At 62.0% G+C, this 19,832-nt stretch overlaps 2 protein-coding genes across 4 annotated transcripts in view; both read left to right on the top strand.

Moving 5' to 3' along the window:
* The window catches only part of CBFA2T3 (CBFA2/RUNX1 partner transcriptional co-repressor 3), a 79,553-nt gene extending 74,899 nt beyond the window's left edge, over positions 1–4,654 (top strand). For all 3 annotated transcript variants that reach the window (XM_039227718.1, XM_039227712.1, XM_039227726.1), the window contains 4 exons: positions 280–478; positions 891–959; positions 2,201–2,391; positions 3,739–4,654. In XM_039227718.1, coding sequence (XP_039083649.1) covers positions 280–478; positions 891–959; positions 2,201–2,391; positions 3,739–4,038 — 759 coding nt within the window. In that variant the 3' untranslated portion in view covers positions 4,039–4,654. The remainder of the gene's footprint in view (positions 1–279; positions 479–890; positions 960–2,200; positions 2,392–3,738) is intronic.
* Positions 4,655–11,535: 6,881 nt separating this feature from the next.
* Positions 11,536–14,247, top strand: PABPN1L (PABPN1 like, cytoplasmic). The gene is made up of 7 exons (XM_039224312.1): positions 11,536–11,778; positions 12,102–12,240; positions 12,469–12,536; positions 12,955–13,061; positions 13,195–13,282; positions 13,841–13,980; positions 14,208–14,247. Exons 1-7 carry the CDS (start codon positions 11,536–11,538, stop codon positions 14,245–14,247), a joined length of 825 nt encoding a protein of 274 aa, XP_039080243.1.
* The last annotated feature ends 5,585 nt before the right edge of the window (positions 14,248–19,832 follow it).

The raw sequence follows: 19,832 nt of genomic DNA, 5'->3' as shown, positions 1-19,832 counted from the left end.
TGCCCCTGAAGAGCAGCTCTGTCTCCAGGAGAGAGGGGCTTTGGCCTGGCGTTGGGACTCCTCCAACGCTGTTTCCAGGGTCATATCTCCCCTGCTGCCTTCGTGGGAAGGGAGCCCAGGCAGGTGTGCTCCCCAGGGCAGAGCACAGCCCGGACGGCTGAAAAGAGAGCCCCCGCCCCTGTGTTGGAACAGACCTCCCTGAGAGCGTGGTCATCCCCCCCCTTGGTAAAAGGCCCTTGGCCGTTGCCCCGCACGCTCACGGCCACTGCCTGCCCGCAGCTTCTGAACTGCATCATGGACATGGCTGAGAAGACGCGGCGGTCCCTCACGGTGCTGCGCCAGTGCCAGGAAGCTGACCGCGAGGAGCTCAGCCGCTGGGTCCGGCGCTACAGTGACACCGAGGACACCAAGAAGGGCCCCGGGCCTGCCACCGCCCGGCCCCTCAACAGCTCCGTGGCTACAGACGGGTCTCAGCTAGGTGCGTGCCCAGGGGGCGTCAGGGGGAGTGGAGGTGGGAGGTGTACCGCAGGGGCGCTGAAGACCCAGGCCAGCACCCCTGTTCTGGCACTCAGGGCGATAAAGCACAACCCAGGCGTTTCCCTGGAAGGGATGTGCTTTTTGCATTGTGCATAAAGAGGGAAGCATAGATTCAGGGTGCCAGCAGCCAGGGGCCCCCAGGGGTCTGCACTCGCTCTGGATGATGACGGTGGAATCCAAGACAGATCCACCAAGGCCCAGGTCCAGCTGGATCCATGCTGCTTCCACCCAGAGCACCTCCATCATGGCATCGCCCTGCCCCCCCCATGCCCCCCCCCAGGACACAGCACGCCCCCATTACCCAGGGGACGTGGCCCCGTTCTGTGCATGAGGCTGGCACCCCTGTGTTTCAGACCCCCACCGGGAGTTCATGCCCAGGACCCTCTCTGGCTACGTGCCCGAGGAGATCTGGAGGAAGGCTGGTGAGTGGGGTCGGCCTGGGGGTTGCTGGAGGGGGTCCCAGACCCTGCAGGAGGGGGTGGGGTGCATTGAGTGTTCTGGGTACCACGCGTGTGTACCAGACACCTGCAGCAGGACAGCGCGGGTCCCTGGGTCCTGCACGTGCACACACGTACACGGATGCACAGTGAGAGGCACCAGGGAGTGCCCGTGGGCGTCCGGGTGTGGCATCGAGCACAGTGCCACGGCCATGTCACGGGGGACGCTCATCACCTCATGGGGACAGACTTCGGGAACCAATGGGCAGCTTGAGAAAAAAGGGGGGCGCTCAGCTGAGGTGGCAGTGGAGAGGAGCAGCGGGCCCCCAGATACGTTCTGATTAGTGGATGGGTCAGTATGAAGTATAAGGAAAAGGGAGAAAACTCAGGGCCTGGGGTGCAGAGCGAGTGGGACATTGGAGGCTGAGGGGCCACAGACAGGCAGCGGCTGCCTGGAGCAAGACAGGGCAGGGCACAGGCCTGGATAGGGGCTGGGATCCTCATTTCCCTCAGCCTGTCCCCTCTGCCTCCGCCTGGCCCCTGGGGGCCCCTGGTGACAAGTGTGTCGAGCTCAAGTGGGGACCTGGCTGCCAGCAGCTCAGCCACACAGGGGAGCCCCGCTAATCCCACCCCATCCTCCCACACCACTGCCAGAGGGCACTGCCAGGTAAACTGAGGCAGGTGGGAGCAGCTGTGAGTAGCTCCCAGGGTTGGGGACCACAGTGCGGTCGGAGCAGGTGCTCTGGCTCAGCTCTGAACAGCACGCTTCTCCGCGGACGTCAGCAGGCCAGACGCAATGACATGGGGTGACAGAGGGCTGTGGGAGTGATAATGCAGAGGCCTAGACGGGGTGCCCCCCAGAATCTTCTAGATGGGCCACGGGTAAGCTGACTGCTGGCGGGGCAAAAGTAGGGCAGCGGTTCTCAAAGTGGGTGCTGAGACCCGGCATCGGTATCACTTGGAACCTGCTAGGAACACAGGTTCTCGGCCTCCCCCAAGCCCGTTGACCCCAAGTGAGGGGTGGGCTTGGCCCCGCCCTCCAGGGCAGTACCACCGCACCCTGAGGGGTGGGAACATCGGGGTGATGCAGGCCTGGGAGACGCCCCCACGGCCACGCTTGCGTGCACATGCCGGGTCACCGGTGCTCAGGCCCCGCCCACAGCAAGGGAGGCCTGGGAGAGCAGGTGGGCCGGGCCACGCGACCAAGGCCCATGTGTGTTTTGCAGAAGAGGCTGTGAATGAGGTGAAGCGGCAGGCGATGTCCGAGCTGCAAAAAGCAGTGTCGGACGCCGAGCGGAAGGCCCACGAGCTCATCAGCACTGAGCGCGCCAAGATGGAGAGGGCCCTGGCGGAGGCTCGGCGGCAGGCCTCGGAAGACGCCCTGACTGTCATCAACCAGCAGGAGGACTCCAGCGAGGTAGTCACTCCATCCCCGACCTCCAGGTCCAGGCCCTGGACCCCCACCCCGTCGCCTCCCAGCCTCATGACCTTGGGCAGCCGGAGAGGCGGGTGCTGTGGGCATCCCCATCATGCAGAGGGGACACTGGGGGCCCCCAGAGGGGAGGTGGCTTGCTCTAGGCTGCGTCCTAGGAAGTGACAGGCCCTTATTCAAACCTCGCTGGCCGACTCTGAAGCCCTCGCTAACCTGTGACCCCGGCAGGCGCGAGGGGCATGGAGACCCCAGGGGGCATCCCCACTGTCTCCTCAGTATGGCACTGAGGCGTGCCGTGGCACTGTGGCGGGGCCGTGAGCCATCATCGTGCTGGCGCCCGGGCATCCGATGCCAGGTGGGGTTGGGCAGGGCAGGGCAGGTCCTTGTCCGAAAAGGACTCGATGTCAGAGAAGTCAGGGAAGGGGAGGGAGCTTTGCCAGGAGGGGGTCCTAGAACTGCCCTTTGGGACGGGACACATCTCCAAAGCCCCCGGGTAGGTGTGTGGCTGGGCCAGCCCAGAGAGTCAGCTCTCGCTGCTCCAGCAGACAGTGTGGGCTCCGGGGAGGCAGCAGGGCAGGACGGGCACGCCTCACAGGGGCGGGTGCAGGGAAGGTGCCCGAGCAGTCATGGGAGCGGAGTCTTGGAGGAGACGAGCCAGCCAGGCGGGAATCTTGGGGGGCAGTGCCACCCCGAGGAGGGAGCAGCAAGGGCAGAGGCCGGGGACGCTCTTGGCTGCGTGAGGATCACCAGGAGGCCAGCGTGGCCGTGCAGAGCCAGCCAGGAAGCCAAGGAGGCTGTGGTGGCAGGCTAGACACCGGGCCTTTCTCCCGGCGGGTGGTTGAGGTTACGGCTAGTTCCACGGGACAGGAGCGAGGGAGGGCGTGCCTGAGGCAGGCCTGGCCGTGCAGCCCACCCCACGTCGGAGCCGGGCAGTCTCTGTCTGCCCAGGGCTGCCACGTTCTGGGGTTGGAGCCCAGGTGAGGCCAGGAGGACTCCCTGGAAGAGAGGAGGGGCCTGTGGCTGCCTTCCCTTATGAGGACCCCATGGTCCTGTAAACTCAGCATAACCCTGTCTGGAGCGGGCCAGAGCCGTGTGCCTCCGTGGCGGGAGCCCGCCCCCCAGGATGGCCCAGCCGAGTGGCCGTGTCCGCCGAGGGCCGCCCACGAGCTGTGGTGAGGTCAGGCTTTTCTCTTCTCACCCTGTGATGCGTGGCCGGGTCCCCGTGGGGTTGTTTGTAGCGTGTGCTTGCCCAGTCTGTGGCCGGCCTGCGTCCTCTGGGGTCCGGGCCCAGGCACGCGCCGTGGCCCCCTGACCGTGTCCCCCCTCCTCCAGAGCTGCTGGAACTGCGGGCGCAAGGCCAGCGAGACCTGCAGCGGCTGCAACGCGGCGCGCTACTGCGGCTCCTTCTGCCAGCACAAGGACTGGGAGAAGCACCACCACGTGTGTGGCCAGAGCCTGCAGGGCCCCGTGGCCGCCGTGGCCGACCCGGGGCCCGGACAGCCCGACGCCACCGCCAGCCTGGGCCCCTGCCTGCCCGCGGGAGCCGCCAGCCCCAGCGAGGCCAGCTCCGCGGGGCCCTCCCGCCCCGGCTCCCCCGGCCCTCCCGGGCCCCTGGACGCCGCGCCCCGCTGACCCCCGGGCCCCCCGCCATGGGGTCCACCGCGCCCTCCGGCCCCGCCCGGCCCCGGCCCCCTGGGAGCTGGCCCGAGCCGCTGCTGCTACCGCTTCTCTCCAAAAGAAAACGGAACCGACAAAAACTGCATCAACGCAACTTCCTCAGCAACCTGGCGGCCCCCCCCCCCCCGCCCCCGGCCGCGACCTCGAGCATCCTCAGAAACCTCCCGCCAAGCTTTAGGCAGCAGGGCGGCCGTGGCCGTGGCCGTGGCCGGCGTGCCCGGCTCCGCCTGCCGCCCTCACGTGCTCCCGTTCTTCTGTCTCTGACTTTCACACACTCTCTCTTTAATGAAAAAAATCTAATTGTTTGGTGGATTATATTTTCGGTGAAGAATTTTGGGGGGTTTTGTGGAACAGAACTACTCAGAAATGGACACAGAAAATGGGGGTTTTGTCCCCTTCCCCATTAAAAAGGGAAACAGGAAATTGTCATTTCATAGCTGGAGGTCTGAGCCGCCGTGACACGGAAGCCACCCCGGGGCCGTGTGGCCAATGCGGTGAAGACGGTAAAAAAGGTTTCAATTTCCAACTCAAGAAACATATTTTGGTTTCAGATTTTTTTTTTTCTTTTTAATGTCAAACTCTTTGGCTTTAAGTAGAAATCCAAAAAGTTTTTTTAAAAACCGGGAAGGAAGCACACCTGTAAGCTACCTTGCCAGCTAGCCAGCCAAGGATGCCGGACACACCTCTGCTCCAAAGGAAATCCAAAAAGCAAACACAAAAAGTCAGAATCCAAGATGTTTTTGTCACTGCCAAAGTAGCTTCCCCACGGTTTCCCCCCACTCCTGGATCTGTTCACCTGTGTCCTGTTCGCTCGCCTTGATTCTGTGTTTGGGGTGCGGGGGACCGGGGTCTGGAGGGCGTCGCCCGACAAGAAGCAGCGTGTCTCTTTCCCACGACGGCAGAGCCTCCGCTGGGCGCACCAGCGCCGCGTGGACATGCGTGCAGGGCCCCCCCCCCCGACTGTCCTCACGCCCTCTGTGACTTTTCATCACGTTGCATGTTTTCCACTTGTGAGAAAGCGCTAACGTGTCCTTCCCAGGAGAGAAGAATTCCGAAACAAAACTGTGACAATCTTTCGGGTTGATTCCTGACTGCTTCTCGAAGCAGCAGGAGACAGCAACTGGGCCTTGTGACTGCCGCTTCTCCTCTACCTCTCCCCCCACCGCGAGGCCGGCCCGGCCGCACCTGCTCCCCTCTCTTCACGCTGTTGCAGAAATAGAAGAAAAGCTACAGACAAGAAAGGTCTGTTCTCAGCGCACCTGCCGGAGGCTCGGTCAGCTGTATATAACCCGCGTCCCTGTCCAGCCGCTCCTGGGGGAGGCGCTCTCTCGTCCCCCAGCCCCGTGCCCTCGCCCCACTCAGCCGCCCCGTGATCTCGAGGAGATGAAGGCGTAAGGAAAGCCTCACGTGTACTCGGTGGGAGGACTCGTCCCACAGTCTGGCATTTTCTTGCATCGCTGAGAGACCCGCGGGACTGCAGTGCAATCCGGGGAGCGGCCAGCTACTGAAACGGGCTCCTGGGGGCCCCGCCCCGAGGCAAGAAGTCGACGGCGTCATACGTTAATGTGAATGTACATAGTCCTTGCAGGGGTCCAAATAATGATGTTCGTGGTGAAGGATGAAGGGATGTTTGCCAAATAAAAAAGAGAAACTACGGAAGCATATAAAGTTTAGGAAATAGGTTTTCAAGGAAATCGGAACCGTGTCCTGTGGGAGCAGTGGGCTTGTCTGCTGTGAGTCTGTCAGGTTGTAAGAGTCCCTCATTCGGTACCGAGAGGCGGGGTTCCGTCCAGCTGCCGCAGGCCGGGCGCCGCCCCACACCCGCCTCGCAGCAGAACCCAGTTCTCGAAGTCGAGAGGGCCCCATCCTATCCTCTGGAAATTTCCCCAGGCTCCAGCCACGGGTCTGTGGACGCGTCAGGGGTTTGCTTTTGGGGGTTTCAGAAAAGCGAGGACCGGTTTGGGGTCTGGGCTCCTGATGGGACAGTCGGGGCCTCCCCTGGCGTGTCCAGGCTCCCGACTTTCTCTTCGGCGAGCATCCGACCTCTTAAAACAGTGATTTCGGACGTGCACTGTGCGGGGGGGGCTCTTGGACCCTGTTCCCCGAGGTTGTGCCGGTGAGTGGCTGGCTATGAAGAGCGTCTGTCCGGGGTACGGGGTGCGGGGTCTGGGTGAGCGGATCGAAGGCCCCGAGGACTCATGACCCTGACATCAGGACCGGGCTGGGCCACTGGTCTGAGGCGGGGCATGGAGGAGCGAGCCTGTCTGCCTCCCCTCACAAGGGGACCTTCGGGGACAAGCGGACACATCAGAGAAAGCATGCCGGCCGGCCGGTGGCGTCCCAGCCACGCCACAGGCTGCGGGGCCCCGATGGGCCAGCCCCTCCCTCCCTAGCTGTTGGGAAGAGCTCAGCCACCCTCAAGCTGTCTTCCCGGTGTGGTTCCCACACTTGTGTCCCACACGTCAGGAAGCCACCACGCACGGGGGCTGCCGCAGCCGGGCATGGAGGGCCCAGCACAGGCTGCCGGGTGGACCCTGCGGGCATCGGGGACTGCGGCCAGGTGGGCAGGAGGGGGAGGGCCTGGTAAGTGCTGTGTTGGCACGTGCCACTCGGGGGCCCGTGTTCCCCTCGGTCGCTGTGCTCAGGCCCCAGTCGGCCAAAGACCTCACAGCGGAACCAAACGCGGATGGATAGCTTTTGCGGGGGGGGGGGGGGCAGGCAGTTTCTGCACTGGGAGCCGGACTGGGGGCGGGGCACGGGGTGTGCGCCTGCCTCTCGTGCAAAGAGGGGACCCCACACAGGCAGAGCTGGCCCCTGCTCTGTGTCAGAGGCTGTCTTGCCCTGCCACCTCCCGAGCTTATAAACCGTAGCCCAGCGGCGCTGCGTGCACGGGCCCCCCCCCCCGGGCCCCCCCCCCCCCCCCAGCCACTGTCGGGTTAGACACGCAGGTGGCCCGGCCGCCCGGGGAGACTCAGCTTCTCCTAGAGCCTCCTTCCACCCAAATCAAACCAGAGCGGCACCTCTACTGTTCTGAGGCCACAGCTGCCACAGGAAGGTGGACTGAGGCGGGCAGGCAAAGTGGCAGCCAGGGCTCCCCAGTCCACAGAGCCAAGCCACCTATGACAGACGGAGGGTGAGGGGACAACGGAATGGATGCCGGCACCCTAGACCCTCCCTTCCACCCCCACCCCCTCCTCCATCTCCTGGTTTCCCATCCTAGGACATGTCACTGTCCCCAGGTGATGTCGGGGGGTGGCAGTGCCTCCTACCCCACGGGTAAACAGACGGGCACCCCCAGACTCTCTCTGAACAGAGGGTCCCCAGCTCCACCAGCTCACCAGGACCAAAGGAACCCTTGGGGGTCCGGGACGCTCAGGGCCACAGGACAGGAGGAGCTAGACGCCCGGGCAGTGGCTTCCCTGGGTGCCCCCAGGTGGGGCCACTCATCAAACCCCCTAGAGGGTCGGTGGCAGGAGAGGGGCCAGGTGTTGGCTTTGGTTTCGTCCCAGTGACAGAGGTGGGAAGGGGTCAGGACAGGCCTCAACTTTCTCCTGTTTGCCAGGCTCCCCAAATATATCCTCAGAATGACACAACAGCTCCTTCACTGTTCCAGGCGACTCTCGCCAGCCAACCTATAATTGTTTCATGATTCTTTTCTTTCATCAGCTCACTCTTCTGACCAATCCAGTCATCTGGCCCTCCCCCATCCCATCCACCCATCCATCCATCCATCCATCCATCTTCCAACCCATCCATCCATCCATCTACCCACCTCCATCCACCCCCCATCCAGGTATCCATCCATCCATTCACCCATCTCTCAACCCATCCATTCACCCACTCATCCACCCACTTACTCACCCATTCAGCCAAATACCTGCCCATCCACGTGTCCAGCCATTACTCTATCCCAGCTGTCACTTGATTCCACCCTCTCCGTTCATACTTTCACCTACTCACCACCTGTCTCTCCACCATTAACCCCTTTACGTACCACACAGGCACCTGTCCATTCGTTCCAGTCTCACCCACACAGCCAGGCCTCGGTCCGTTCCTCCCTGTCCACCTCTCCATCCACCAAGGCCCTCAGTGTTCCAAAGCTACAAGGGCATTTCGGGTCTTCCCATGACCTTAACCGCCCTGAAGGAATCTGCCTGTGGGTGCCACCGGCCTCCCCCAGAGCCTCAGCTACTGGTCCAGGCCCGCTCCAGGGACAGATGAGGCTGTGCCACAGGCATTTGGAGCAGGCTGGACCAATGTCCCAGCAATAGCTTTGGCCGGGCTGGGCCTGCCTGGCACGTGTGGGGGCCGTGGGCGCTCACCGGGAGGTGGCCCACACACAGGGCCCCCGGTCGGGGTGAGCACACTCCCTGGCAAGACCCCAGCGTTGTGGGGCAGGCCGGCCTCTCCTGTCCTGGTCTCCAGGGGTCACTGCCTGGAGGAGGTGCCGTCAGGAAAGGCGCGGGAGGGGGAAGAGAGTGCCCAGCGCTCCTGCTTCGCCCCAGGTGCTCGCGGCTTGCTCTTCTCACCCTGGGGGACAGACCCTGACAAGCTGAACTTGGTCGATGGTGGGGGGATGTTCTCTGGGACACTAGAGGCCCAGCTCCCCCAGTCCCCCATGCCACAAGGGGCATCTTCCAACATGGGGCTGGGACCCCAGATGCGGGTCCGGCTGCAGGAGAAAGCAGCACGAGGAGCTGGGCCAGGGCACCTTGACCTCCACCCACCCAGAGAAGGCCTGGGCGCCTGCAGCAGCACCTATCTGCTCCCACCAGTTCTGGAAACCTCCATCGTGCATACTTTCTATTCCTTTTTGTTTCTGTCCAGCTGGCCCCTGGAGTGCCACCCGAGGACCCGCTGTAGCAGCAATGCAGCTGGACTCAAACTGGAGCCTGTTTTTTACATATGGGGGGGGGGGCGCCCTTGCTGCCCACGTGGTTGTGGGGGAGTCCGGCCAGGCTGGCCCCCACGGGCCAGGGCACAGCCACCCACAGCCTCATGGGGACTGGACGGGTCTTCCTCTTCCTTTTTAACTCCCCAAAAGGAGTCAGGCCAAACGTCGGTTCGCTTTCCCACAGCGGGTTCCCTCCGCACCACGGGGGCCGTGGCGTGGCAGCCCTGTCGTGTGTCCCCCGACGTGCTCCGTGTGACCCGGGTGCTGTAAGACACTGTGACTCAGGTCACGTCCGGTATCCGTGTCTGTAATAAAGCCGACATTTGCCACCACAGGGCTGTGCCTCTCCTTGGTTCTGGGTGTTTACTCACCAGGCAAGTACTGGGGGCGGCCTCGGGGCCGAGCGCGAGGGGCGGGGCCCTGGCCTTGGGGGCGACCTGAGTTGGGGTGTCAATGGGAGTGGAGCTCCGGGCAGGGCCCACCCACAGCCTCCCGTGTTCTTGCCAAGTGGGGTGAACCTTCAAAGGCCGCGTCCTCTAGATGACCTGGATGACCTTGGACCCCAGGTGACACCCATGGCTTCAGGGACCCCAAGCCCACTGCGCGTGGCAGTGCCAGGCACATCCCACAAGACCCTAAGGGTGAACACCGAGGGAAGGGACACCTTGGGCCCCAGGAGCCAGGGGTCACAGCCACGGTGTCCTGGCCTCCAGGTCAGGCCCTTCCCGGACTCGGACGCCCGGGACTCGACGCTCCCGGTTTGCTGGCAGCCCCCGCGAGGAAGGGCTGTTGTTAATCCTCGGGCTCAGGCTTGGAACACGATGTATTTTGAAAGGCGTCACTGGAAAGGCCAGCACGGGGCAGGCCTGTCTCCGCGGCTGGCGGCTGGCGCGAACCCAGCTGGGCCTGGTGTGTCAGCGCTTTCAGCAGGGAGCAGGGTGACAGCGTTTTTCCATTGCAGAGACCTGCGCTCAGAGGGAGGCTGGCCAGGGGCCCGGCCGGAGTCCAGCCGGCTCTTGGCTTGGACACGGCCACTGTGGTGTTCCGCCTCCCACGTGGTGGTGGAGGGAAGGGCCTGGGGCCTGCAGGAGGGAGAGGACCTGACTACCTCGAGCTTCAGGAGAAAGATGGCCAGTGGCCACACACCCAGCCAGCTGTGGATGCTGCCCTTGAGGCACCCTGGCCTGGGGAGACCTGGGGGGGTGATCTACAGCCGGGGGTGGGGGGGAGGCCTGGCGCCATGGCCACAGGAGAAAGGAGGAGCAATCAGGAAGGCTTCCTGGAAACAGCGGTGTGGTAGCGACAGGGCCCCCTGGAGCCATGCCCGTGTAAGTGCCCGTGGCTGTGCAGCGCCGGGCACAGCGGGTGTGGTGGGCAAGGTGCCGGCCCTTGCAGAGGTGCGGCGGCTGGAGGCCGTGCGTGCGGGACCACAGCAGCCCCTCACACCCCTGGCCTACGGACTCTGCCCCGGACGTGGGAGAGCAGAGCCAGGCGAGTGAGGGAAGGCGGCCCGGGAGGCGGGGGCCTGCCGCTTCGGAGGGCCTGAGCCGCAGCCACAACTGCTCCCACGAGCTTCCCCCCCCCCCCCCCCCCCCCCCCCCCCCCCCCCCCCCCCCCCCCCCCCCCCCCCCCCCCCCCCCCGCAAGCTGTCCCGGCTCCAGGGCCGCACAGACCGGTTCCCAGCTCCCCGGGAAGAGGCCCCAGTTCGCCCAGCATGGACCTCCTAGCTAAGGCCTGGAGGGGCCTCCGGGCTGGGGCGGGCCGACGTGCCCGAGGAGTCCCCCACAAACGCGACACGAAGACAGCAACCATGAAGCGGGAGCTCCGCACGGCTGCGCCAGGCTGAGGCCAGAGCAGCCGCTCGGCGAGGACAGACGGAGACCAGGGCGCGTGGGGACAAGGGCCCACGGCCGCCCCCCAGGGGCGAGAAGTGAGAAGCAGGGGCCCCAGAAGCAGCGGACTGGGCGAGCAGCCTTCAGGCCTCCAGTGCCCGTCCCAGGTCTGCCCAGCGTTCGGCCCGTATGCCCTGTGGCCAGGGCAGGACGCTGGCCTCGTGTGAGTGGCCCGGGGAGGGGCGCGAAAGGGGAGTGTGTGCAGGGAATCGACGGAGGGTCTGGAGGAGGGACCGGGCCCTGCCCTGTGGCACACTCCCTGCCCTCCCTGCCCCAGGCCTTGCGCACGCTGAGTCCCCCGGCCACGCCGTCCTCCCCCCCAGCTCTGCCTGGCCAGTCCCTCTGAGCTGGCCCAAACACCGCCTCCTCCAGGAAGCACCCCTTCTCCTCTGTGCCGTCCTTCCTGTGACCTGTGACCCTGAGCAGGTGCCGCGAGCGTGGCCAGCCCACGGCGGAGCTCGCGTCTCTCCCCAGTGCCGGTGCTCGGGGCCTGCCTGGGTGAGGAGGAAGCGGGCGGCCCAGAAGCCGGCGTGGAAGTGCGGCCCTGCGGGAAGCCTCCTCTAGTGGGAGCAGCTGGCCTGGGGAGGGGCTTAAAACGCGGGGCGGGTGAGGGCAGCTGCTAGTGCGAGAGACCGAGGTCTGGCCCGCCTGCCCCTCGGCCCGGCCATGTGGCCCTTCCTCGGCCACACTCTCTTCCCACCCCCGACCCAGGCCTGGCTGCAAAGGGCTTCCTCGGACCCTGGGGCCCAGGGCTGGGGGGCCTGGAGCAGGGCCGAGGAGCCCCCTCCGGAGCCGGGGGATGGGGCCGGGAAGGAGGAGGCGCCGGCGGAGGACGACCCGGAAGACGCAGGCCTCCCCCTGCCTCCCTTGGAGGGGGAGGACCTGGCCGAGTACCCGGAACCTGACCAGGTAACAGCACGCGGAGCCCAGCAGAGGCTGCCAGGACCTGGATTCAACGGGACCGACGGCTGCAGCTCCGACCTCTCCCAGGCCACTGTCCCCCGGCCTGGAAGAGGGTAGTGGGCTGCCCACCCCTGCAAGGACGGGTGGGACAACGGCCCGAGTCCAGGTGGGCTTCCCGGTCCCGTTCCAGGACCCCCCCCCCCAGCCTGTCCCTGCGGAGCCAGTGACCCTGAGGACAGGCACGGTCAGGCCTGCTCCCCCCTGCCCTCCCTCAAGAGGAGCCGAGGGGCCGCGCCGCCTCGGGGCTCAACCTGGGGCCCTGCTAGCAGGAGCTGGAGGCCATCAAACTGCGGCTGTGGGCCATGGAGCGCGCACAAGGACCGGAGCCGCCCGGGGCGCGGGCCCTGGCGGGGCACCAGGAGGGGGCCGGGGCCGCGCTGGCCAGCCAGCCGCTGAGCCCCGAGGCAGGTAGGCGCCCGCGGGCCAGGCCGGCCCCTTCCCTGGTCGGGGGCCACTGGTCCCGGCACGCGGCTCTGAGCCCCTCCTCTCTGTCATCTGGACGGGCTGCAGCTGCTGTGGGCGCAGTGCCAGCTCGCGGGGCCGGGGCTTCCCTTTCCAGAACAGTCCCAAGGGGTGGCCCTCTTCCCGCAAGCAGAGAGGAATGAGCCACAAATGTGAGGCCCCCCCTCTCTGTAGGTTGCACCTGCCCCGGGCTCCCTGTGGAGAAGGTGGAGTCAGACCACAGATCCGTCTATGTGGGGAATGTGAGTCAGGGAGGGGGCAAGATGGGGCCCCTGCGGTGGGCCCTTGGGATCTGCCACCTCCTCCTGGCCCTGGGGTTAAAGGAAGGGACCCAGGTGCGGGAGGGGAGAAGCGGGGGGAACCTGGGCCCCGGGGCCTCGTACTCTGCTTTCCCAGCGTGACCCGGGGCTCAGGGTTCCCACCTGAAATCTCCAGTTGGCCAGTCATCAGCAACAGATGCCACTTCAAAAAGCCACATGCTGTCTGGACAGGCCGAATACACCTGGGGCTTTGCCGACACACGGGAGGCATACATCTCTGTCTCCAGCCCGCCCCCAACAGGGGTGGGGGACAGAGACCCCCCTGACTGCCCCACCCTGAGGTCCGCTCGGCTGAGAAAACGTGCTGTGGGGGCCCCCACCGGGCCCGTGCCTGTGGCAGGTGGACTACGGGGGCACGGCTGAGGAGCTGGAGGCCTACTTCAATCCCTGCGGGGAGGTCCACCGAGTCACCATCCTCTGCGACAAGCTCTCCGGACACCCCAAGGGGTCAGGGCCAGGCAGCCCGTGGGGGGGGGTGCGGTTCAGGGAGGAGGCCCCGGGAGGGGCCGGGTGCCCTGGGGTCCGGCGGGAGCCTGGGCACCCCAGGGTGGCCCTCACCCGCCCTGCCCGCCCGCCCCAGCTACGCCTACGTAGAGTTCGCTGCCGAGGGCGCAGCCCAGGCTGCAGTGGAGCTCGACGAGAGCATCTTCCGAGGCCGCGTCATCAAGGTGCGCCCCCTGCAGCCCGGGCTCCCCCACGTGAACCCCCTGATCCCGGAGGGGCCAGGAGAGGCCGCGCAGGGAAGCCAAGACACAGAGCTGCCCCAGCCCGACCCTTCCCCAATCCCCAGTGTCTCTGGGCACACCTGGGCGGCAGGAGCAGGGTGGGGGTGCCCCCGGACCGGATGTGGCCTTGGGAGGCTCCCTTCCGCAGCTGGACCCTTGGAAGGCGTTGGCTTGACAGGGACACATCGCCTGACCGTGTCTCTGGCTGGACAGTTTGGGCCTAAGCAGTACTTTTAAGAAGGTTTGGAGGAAACCGGTTAGGGGCTGAGGCCCCAGACAGAGCTCCATGCCCAGGAGCTGCGGGTTGGGGATTACTGCTGCAAGGGCTGGCGGGCGCTGGGGCGTGTGCATGCCTGCCTGTGAGCCTGCAGCAGGGAAACCCAAGAAGGCTTCCTGGAGGCAGCGTTAGCCTCGGGCTCTGCCCTCCACTGGATTTTTAGCTGCTCTGGGGAGACGGGTCCAAGAACAGGGGTCCCAGACGGACTGAGCCTTTGGTTCCAGGTGCTGCCCAAAAGGACCAACTTGCCAGGGATCAGCTCTACGAACCGCGGGGGCTTCCGAGGCCAGCCGGGCGCCAGAGGACCATTCCCCCACAGCAGCCTCCAGGGCGGGGCCCGCTTCAGACCTCGGGGGCGGAACCGGTGGGCGGGGCCGGGAGGGGCCGTGGGCGGGGCCCTGGAGGGGCTGTGGGCGGGGCCGGGAGAGGCCGTGGGCGGGGCCCTGGAGGGGCTGTGGGCGGGGCGGGGCGGGACCGATGGGCGGAGCCCAGGAAGGGGCTGCGGAGCCCCGCGGGGGCGTGGCCAGTGGGCGGGGCCTGGCGGAGGACCCGCGGCGGGGGCCGAGCTCGCCCGCGCTTGTCTCGCTGCAGGGGCCGCGGAAGGTTCTCCCCTTGGTGTTCGCCGTATTGACGGGAGGATCCGATTCTGAGAGTGGGGCCGGGGTAGGTCGAGAGGAAGCGGCGGGGCCCGGGCGGGACCGTGTATTCGGCGCGGAGTAACTGCTTGTCCCCTCCCTCTCCAGGCCTCCGCGGCGGCCCGAGGCCCGCAGGCAGCGGGCCCGGGGCCGAGCGTCCGGCAGGTGGCGCTGCGCCAGCTCGGGGCTCAGTCCTTTTAAAGAAAAGTAGAAATGTGTCTTAACGGTAAAGCGTAAATTAAATTTGAATAGTTTTTAAAAACACACAGCTGGCCTCCCCGTTATTCGCCGCCGCCTCGGGGGCAGGCCTCCCCGCGCCGCCCGGAGCTGGGGCTGCGCCCGCACCCCAGGCCCGCGGCCTCCAGGGGGCGCCCCCCCGCGGGCGGCCGGGCGCTGGTGAGGCCGCGGGGCTCCCTTGCGGGGCGCTGACCGCGGCCCCTGAGCAGACCCCCCTCCCCCCGCCCCGGGAGCGCGGCGTGTTCTCCTCCCTTTGCGGGGCTGGGGAAGCAGACACGCTCGGTTCTGCCACGAGCGGCCAGCGAACCGTCCCGGGCTTTTTTTTTTTTTTTCTTTAATTTGCTTTATTAAAACCACACGTTGGCTGTGGTTTATTAGAAGTCTCACTCTCCTGCTCAGCCTTTTCAGACTGCGTGTGATTCCGAAGTGTTTCCATGAACGCGAGCTCCTGTCCCCTCCTTCTGGAAAGTACTGTGGCGGATGTATAGAAAAGGAGTTATTTTGGGCCTAGGAGACACTGCAACCTGTTTTTCCTGCTCATTATCCTAGTGATATTTAGAAATTGGGACACAATTTTTAAACGTGAACGGCAGAATGAGTGGTATTACCAGTTTCTTGTTCATTGTAAAACAGAGAAAATATAATATCAAATAATCAGCATACAGCATCTCTGCCTCATAACATGTAAGAAATATGAGAAATGCTTCACAATGATAACTGTATGGAATAGTTAAACATTACTTTCAACATTTTGGAGATCATCTTCACTTACATCGTTCAATTCCTATGAAATTCCCATATAGGTCAGTTATCCTTTATTATTTTTTACTATTTCATTTTATAGTTTATTGTCAAGTTGGTTTCCATTTAACCCCCAGTGCTCAACCCAACGAGTGCCCTCCTCCATGCCCATCACCCCCCTTCCCCTCCCCCCCCATCAGCCCTCAGTTTGTTCTCAGTATTTAAGAGTCTCTTACGGTTTGCCTCCCTCCCTCTCCCCAACGATTTTATTCCCCTCCCCCTCCCCCACGGTCCTCTGTTAAGTTTCTCCTGTTCCACATATGAGTGCAANCCCCCGCCCCCCCCCCAGCCCGTTGAGTGCGGCTTCAGTGGCCTGTGCCAGGCAGGAGGCCTGGGGCTGGGGCAGCTCCTGCCCGCCTTTGCGCCAGCCCTGCCCTCGGGCGCAGCACACCGGTGACTGTGCCGTCAGCCTGGGATTTCCTGCAGGGACCGCCCCCCGCACCTCTTTCTGCTTCTGTACCAAGCGAGGTCCTCGGCGGCTCGGGGTCCCGGCCCTGCAGCTGCTCTCACATCTGCCTCTGGCACCTCCTTGGAGAGTTGTTCCCGGGCCCTTGTCTTGACCTTCCCTTTTCAAGGATTTGGGTTTTCTCTCTGGATAGAAGATCCCGGCAGGGAAGGCTGGTGTTCATGGGGTCACTTTTCTCCCTGCCCATGCCCAGGACACCCAGAACACCCAGAACACCCGCACTTAATGGCTGCTGCACGTGAGTGTGCTGAGCATTTCATAGTAGAGTGAAAACACAGGAGCGCGACACCATCACCCAAGAAAACACAACGCAGAAATTGAAAAGGCAGCCTGACGTCCTTTTCTTTTTTTTTTTTTTAATTTTTTTTAATGTTTTATTTCTGAGAGAGAGCATGAGCAGGGGAGCGTCAGAGAGAGAGGGAGACATAGAATCTGAAACAGGCTCCAGGCTCTGAGCTGTCAGCACAGAGCCCGACGCGGGGCTTGAACCCTCGAACCGTGAGACCGTGACCTGAGCCGGTCAGACGCTCAACCAGCTGAGCCCCCCAGACGTCCCAGAAGTTTTTTATCTTGATGAGGTCCCAGTAGTTCACTTTTGCTCTTGATTCCCTTGCCTTTGGGGATGTGTCAAGTAAGAAGTTGCTGCGGTGGAGGTCAAGGAGGTTGTTTCCTGCTTCCTCCTCTAGGGTTTTCATGGTTTCCTGTCTCACGTTCAGGTCCTTCATTTTGAGTTTATTTTTGTGTATGGTGTGAGAAAATGATCTAGTTTCGTTCTTCTGCGTGCTGCTGCCCAGTTCTCCCAGCACCTTCTGTTAAAGAGGCTCTTTTCCATTGAATACTCTTTCCTGCTTTGTCAAAGATTAGTTGGCCGTACACTTGTGGGTCCAGTTTTGAGTTCTCTACTCCGTTGGTCTATGTGTCTGTTTTTGTGCCAATATCACACGGTCTTGATGATGACAGCTTTGCAGTAGAGGCTAACGTCTGGGATGGTGATGCCTCCCGTTTTGGTTTTCTCCTTCATTATTACTTTGGCTATTCGGGGTCTTTTGTGGTTCCGTACAAATTTTAGGGTAGTTCTAGTTTTGAGAAGTATGCTGGTGCAATTTTGATTGGGATTGCATTGAATGTGTAGATTGCTTTGGGTAATATTGACATTTAACAATATTTATTCTTCCGATTCATGAGCATGGAATGTTTTTCCATTTCTTTGTGTATTCTTCAATTTCCTTCATAAGTTTTCTATAGTTTTCATCATACAGATCTTTTATATCCTTGGTTAGGTTTATTCCTAGATATTTTATGGTTTTTTGTGCAATTGTGAATGGGATCAGTTTCTTGATTTCTCTTTCTGTTGCTTCATTATTGGTGTATAAAAATGCAACCGATTTCTGTACATTGATTTTGTACCCTGAAACATTGCCGAATTCATGGATCAGTTCTAGTAGGCTTCTGGTGGAGTCTGTCAGGTTTTCCATGTAGAGTGTATGTCATCTGCGAGAAGTGAAAGTTTGACTTCTTTGCCAATTCTGGTGCCTTTTATTTCCTTTAGTTGTCTGATGGCTGATGCGAGGACTCCAGCACTATGTTAAACAGCAGTGGTGAGAGTGCACATCCCTGTCGTCTTCCTGATCTCAGGGGGAAAGCTCTACGTTTTTCCCCATTGAGAGTGATATTAACTGTGGTCTTTTTATAAATGGCTTTTATGACGTTTAAGTAAGTTTTTCTATCCCGACTTTCTGAAGGGTCTTTACTAAGAAAGGATGCTATGTTTTGTCAAATACTCTTTCTGCATATTTTCTAAAGCCACTCCGCACGTTGCTGTTTAGCCAGCAACAGAGCCACTCGGTGCCGCGGCCCACAGGCAGGGGCGGCGCAGGCCACATTTGACTTGGCTCCCTCAGGCCAGGTTCACACTCCCCCTGTGAGCTGGGGTCAAATCTGGCCCTTGAGTGGGGTGAAAAATGTGCCCCTAAAAAAGTATGCCTACATCCTAGTTTCCAGAACCTATGAATGCGACCTTATTTGGAAAAGGGGTCTTTGCGATGTGAAGTTACAGGTCCAGACCATCCTAGATCCCCGGGGGGGGGGGGGGGGGGGGGGGGGGGAGTCCAAGGAGACACGCAGAGACGGTGTGGCGACGGAGCAGAGGTGGAGAGCTGCGCTCCTGCAGCTGAGGAGACCGTCGGGAGCTGGGGGCATGGACCACACCCTCCCTCGGAGCCTCCAGGAGGAGTCGGCCCCGCTGCCCGTTGAGTTTGGGCTCTTGCCTCCAGAACTGGGAGGGGGGACATTTCTGTTTTCTCTCCCCCCACCCCACCCCCATGAGGAGGTAGGTGGGTGTCAGGCCAGAGCCGGGTCACTTGCCGTCAGGAAAGTGCAGGCAAGCAACGTGCAGATGACACCAGCTCCCGCCTGCTCGGCCCCCAGGAGCTGCCCCCCTCCTCAGCCAGGGCACCTGCCGCCGTCCCGAGCCCTCGGTTGCACATGCGGGCGTGTCTGCGGGGTCTTGCTGGCAGTCTTCTACCCGCAGCCGGTTCCTTCTCAGATGCGTTTCCCTGGGGCGCCTGGCAGCTCAGTCAGTTGAGCGTCCGACTTCGGCTCAGGTCATGATCTCACAGTTCGTGGGTTCGAGCCCCACAATGAGCTCTGTGCTGACAGCTCAGAGCCTGGAGCTGCTTCAGATTCTGTGTCTCCCTCTCTCTCTGACCTTCCCCTGCTCACACTCTGTCTCTCCCTATCTCTCAAAAATGAATAAATATTAAAAAAATAAAATTTAAGGGGCGCCTGGGTGGCTTAGCCGGTTAAGCGTCCGACTTTCGCTTAGGTCATGATCTCGCGGTTCGTGGGTTCGAGCCCCGCGTCGGGCTCTGTGCTGACTGCCAGCTCAGAGCCTGGAGCCTGTTTCAGAGTCTGTATCTCCCTCTCTCTCTGACCCTCCCCTGCTCACGGTGTCTCTCTCTCTCTCCTAGAAATAAAACATTAAAAAATTTTTTTTAATTAAAAAAAAAAACATTTCCCTGACCTCTCTGTGTGGCCGCTCCGAGGAGACACTGGGCCCAGGAGCCCCTCGTTCCCCGTGCATTTCAGGCCCAAGCAGACCACGGTGGGAGGCGGAAGGAGCGCACGCCTGCCACGTAGGTGAGGCTCCGAGCAGCAAACCACGGAGTGGACTTGCGTGGCTGTGCCCGGAGAGAGCGGAGAGGCTCCCTCTGCCCGTCTGGTCTGGGCAGATGGAGGAACAGAGACAAATCACCTGAACAGAGGCTAAGCGGTGACGGGACGCTGCACCCACTGGGGCCCAGCTCTAGGGCAGAGGGACAGGCAGGCCCACAAGGAGGCGGGCCTCCAGGGAGAGAGATGCAGAGACTGCAGGAAACCACCACAGAGTTCTACTGCTAGCACGTTACTTCTGACCCATGGTTTTCACAGCCTTCAAATGGGGATGCTAACTGTGTGCAAAAAGTGCTGAATGTAAAGCGCCTATAGGGGTTCGTGTGGCTGCATCTACCAAATATCTCAAATAGCAGTGGCTTCAACAGGATTATTTTATCTTCCTCTACAAGATGCCGACTATAAGTAGTTCAGGGCTACGCCAATAAAACCATGTCCTTCTAGCTTTCTGCTCTCCATCTTTAAGAGATTAATCTTTTCCTCATGCTCTCAAGATGGCTGCCTTAGCTCCAGCCATCACATCCAAGTTGCAGGCAGGAAAAGAGAAAAGATAAAGAAAGGGTACTCCATCTGCTAGCTGAATCCCCCTTCAAAGTATCCTTTCTGCAAGTCCCTCCCAACACCACCCACTTACATTCCCTAACTACCTACACTTGTGTGCTAAGGACAGCAGCAACTATCTTCTGTCCAGTCAACTGTATCCAAAAACACCGGGGCTTTGTTAGTAAGGGAGCATGTCGATGACTTGCAGGCCCTCCCACAGCCGCTACTCAGGCAGGAGCAATTATGTCCAGAAGCTCAGAGCCAGCGGCTGCTTGCTCCCCGCCTTCCAGTCCCACCTGCAGGGGAGGTGATGCGCTGGCACTTGTGTTTTCAATATGCGCTAATTGGTGTTTTCCCTCTACT

The sequence above is a fragment of the Hyaena hyaena genome, unplaced genomic scaffold (genome assembly GCF_003009895.1).
Source record: "Hyaena hyaena isolate Hyena2069 unplaced genomic scaffold, ASM300989v1 scaffold_1, whole genome shotgun sequence".
Classification (NCBI taxonomy): domain Eukaryota; kingdom Metazoa; phylum Chordata; class Mammalia; order Carnivora; family Hyaenidae; genus Hyaena; species Hyaena hyaena.
This window is presented reverse-complemented; position numbering and strand designations above follow the sequence as displayed.